Genomic DNA, 3,291 nt, shown 5'->3' on the forward strand with positions numbered 1-3,291 from the left:
CAAAATCAAAGTCCAGTAAACAAATGGGGGGTGGGGGGGGCAGCAAGCAAGAGTCGTCAGGTCCAATCCGGGTCAAGGCAAGAAGAATATCACAGGAGAGCTGAAAGAGAATCCAGCCATATGGTGGTGCTTGAGCCGGGCCTTTTATAGGGGAAGTAGTTAGGTTGATGTGTCACTTCCTGTGTGCCATTTTGTGTGTCACTTCCTGTGCGCCATTTTGCACGGCTGGAGGCGATCTTCTGCGCATTGACCCGAATGGCGGAATTCTCGCTGGTACGGCAGTGTACCAGTACCAGTGTAATTCTCGCTTGGCGCATGCGCAGTTACAGCGGACCTCTGGCAATATAGGAAAAGAAGACTCACGGATGGCGCCTTGTCTTCATGAAATATGTTCATTATATAGAAATAAAATAATTTACCGTACTTTGCGCTCCATAAAGGCGCACCGCTACACAGGACGCAGGCGGTTCCCGTGACAGAAGCCGCAGTTCAGTGACCACAGACAGGTGGCGCTCTCAGCGATCACACAGAGCAGGCGGAGAACGGCCGTTCTTCGTCTGCTCTACGGGCTCTGTGGTGAGCTCCTATACCGTGGTCACGGGTCCCCCAGAGGAGCGGGTGACCCGAAAACCACGGGGGGAAGAGTCCAAGTAGACAGCGAGTGGCACGAGTGCCAGTGGTGATAACACCGTGCAAGCCGATATCCAGGAATGCTGGTAACCGAAATCCAAGTAAGCAAGCCGGGGTCAGATCCAATCGAGCAATCACAGTACAGAGGGGTCAGACAAAATCAAAGTCCAGTAAACAAATCCAAGGTCGAGGGGGCAGGCAGCAAGCAAGAGTCATCAGGTCCAATCCGGGTCAAGGCAAGAAGAATATCACAGGAGAGCTGAAAGAGAATCCAGCCATATGGTGGTGCTTGAGCCGGGCCTTTTATAGGGGAAGTAGTTAGGTTGATGTGTCACTTCCTGTGTGCCATTTTGTGTGTCACTTCCTGTGCGCCATTTTGCACGGCTGGAGGCGATCTTCTGCGCATTGACCCGAATGGCGGAATTCTCGCTGGTACGGCAGTGTACCAGTACCAGTGTAATTCTCGCTTGGCGCATGCGCAGTTACAGCGGACCTCTGGCAATATAGGAAAAGAAGACTCACGGATGGCGCCTTGTCTTCATGAAATATGTTCATTATATAGAAATAAAATAATTTACCGTACTTTGCGCTCCATAAAGGCGCACCGCTACACAGGACGCAGGCGGTTCCCGTGACAGAAGCCGCAGTTCAGTGACCACAGACAGGTGGCGCTCTCAGCGATCACACAGAGCAGGCGGAGAACGGCCGTTCTTCGTCTGCTCTACGGGCTCTGTGGTGAGCTCCTATACCGTGGTCACGGGTCCCCCAGAGGAGCGGGTGACCCGAAAACCACGGGGGGAGGGGGGGGGCGCCTCCGCTCGGTTTTAATACAAGTGATCTGAATAGAGTAGCGGCTTCCATTGTACGTTTAGCTCTGCTTTAGCAGGGCTAAATGTACAAGAAACTAGGGATTCGCTTGATAAGACGCACACACATTTTCCCGCCTTTTTTTTGTGGGGGGGGGGGGTGGGTCCCCCCCTAAAAATTCCAATCAGACCTAAAGGGTCTAGTATGAATGGGGAAGGGGGACTGCACGCTGTTTTTCCCCCGACTTTAATGTTTAAAAACATAATAAACACTGTTCATGTTTTTCAAAGGTCTCAGTATTGATTCCTATGCAGTCATTCATTGATATCGTGTTCATCAGATTGGGTTCCGGATATCCCAGTTTTCTCAGTGGCGCCATTTTATATATACTGCACAGTAATGTACACGGCATCTCACAAAAGTAAGTACACCCCTCGCATCTTTGTAAATATTTTATTACCCTGTTTCCCCCCAAATAAGACCATTCCCGGGGCCGGTGGTGGCATAAGGGAGAAGAGCCGCGGGAGAGAATCGGCGGTGCCAACGAAGCCGGCGCTAGAGGAAGCGAGGCGGCACCGGAGGGAGCAGAGCCGCATAAGCCGATGCCTCCTCTATAGCCCCGCCTCCTGTCACAGGCGGAGTCATACCAAATGCGCTCCGCCTGTGAGGAATCCATAGTGAAAGCTTCGCTCATTCTGGTCTCCAAATTGCTGTTACACCGGCTGTATGGTCTTGGCCACCGTGCCGCGGCTCAGTTTCAGGGTCTCGGCGATCTTCTTATAGCCTCGGCGGCCATCTTTATGTTTCAGATCCGCAGAGAGTTCTCTGCCATGAGCCGCCGTGTAGAACTTCCAGCGACCAGTATGAGAGAGCGAGAACACCAAATGTAACACACCGGAGACCTCGTAACACTAACGAGTCACATGACACCGGGGGAGGGACACTAACGAGTCACATGACACCGGGGGAAGGACACTAACGAGTCACATGACACCGGGGGAGGGACACTAACGAGTCACATGACACCGGGGGAGGGCCCCGGATTATACACTGATATACTGCCAGGGGCCCCGGATTGTACACTGATATACTGCCAGGGGCCCCGGATTGTACACTGTAGCCAAGTGTCATGTCTTCTGTGTCGTCACATGACATGATATCATCCAATGAGAGTGGGACTCACGCTGGTCTCACGCCCACAAACACAGACAGTACATGTGTCATATCACTCTGCACAGTAGGTGCCCTGGTGTCCAACCTGCGGCTCTTTGAAACCTTCTGTGTGGCCCTCAGGGTCCCTGCAGACAGTAGTCTGTGTATCCCTCTAGCAGTAATCTTTATGTACGTCATAATCTAGTATGTCTGCAGTCTCTGACCATCCCCTGTAGTGTGTCTGCAGTCTCTGACCGTCTCCTGTATCATGACTGCAGTCTCTGACCATCCCCTGTAGTATGTCTGCAGTCTCTGACCATCCCCTGTAGTATGTCTGCAGTCTCTGACCATCCCCTGTAGTGTGTCTGCAGTCTCTGACCATCCCTGTAGTATGTCTGGAGTCTCTGACCATCCCATGTAGTATGTCTGCAGTCTCTGACCATCCCCTGTAGTATGTCTGCAGTCTCTGACCATCCCCTGTATTATGCCTGCAGTCTCTGACCATCCCCTGTAGTGTGTCTGTAGTCTCTGACCAACCCCCCTGTGGGGAAGAGGAAGAGAGATCATGAGTACAGATTAGGGGGGCGGGGACCCCCCGCAGAGACCTCCCCCCCCACTTACCAGGCATGGAGCCTCCACATCCGCAGCGGGCGTCCTTCTGACCTCCACTGGAGCAGAACGTACAGCAATGGTAGATCCCGG

At 52.8% G+C, this 3,291-nt stretch overlaps 1 protein-coding gene across 1 annotated transcript in view; it reads right to left on the reverse strand.

The window, feature by feature from the left end:
* Positions 1-2,150: 2,150 nt before the first annotated feature.
* The window catches only part of TRIM45 (tripartite motif containing 45), a 9,503-nt gene continuing 8,362 nt past the window's right edge, over positions 2,151-3,291 (reverse strand). Inside the window, 2 exon segments of the mRNA XM_018573533.1 lie at positions 2,151-2,348; positions 3,182-3,291. Of these exon segments, the coding sequence (XP_018429035.1) occupies positions 2,151-2,348; positions 3,182-3,291 (308 nt within the window).

The sequence above is a fragment of the Nanorana parkeri genome, unplaced genomic scaffold (genome assembly GCF_000935625.1).
Source record: "Nanorana parkeri isolate BGI_ZX_2015 unplaced genomic scaffold, ASM93562v1 scaffold2417, whole genome shotgun sequence".
Lineage (NCBI taxonomy): Eukaryota > Metazoa > Chordata > Amphibia > Anura > Dicroglossidae > Nanorana > Nanorana parkeri.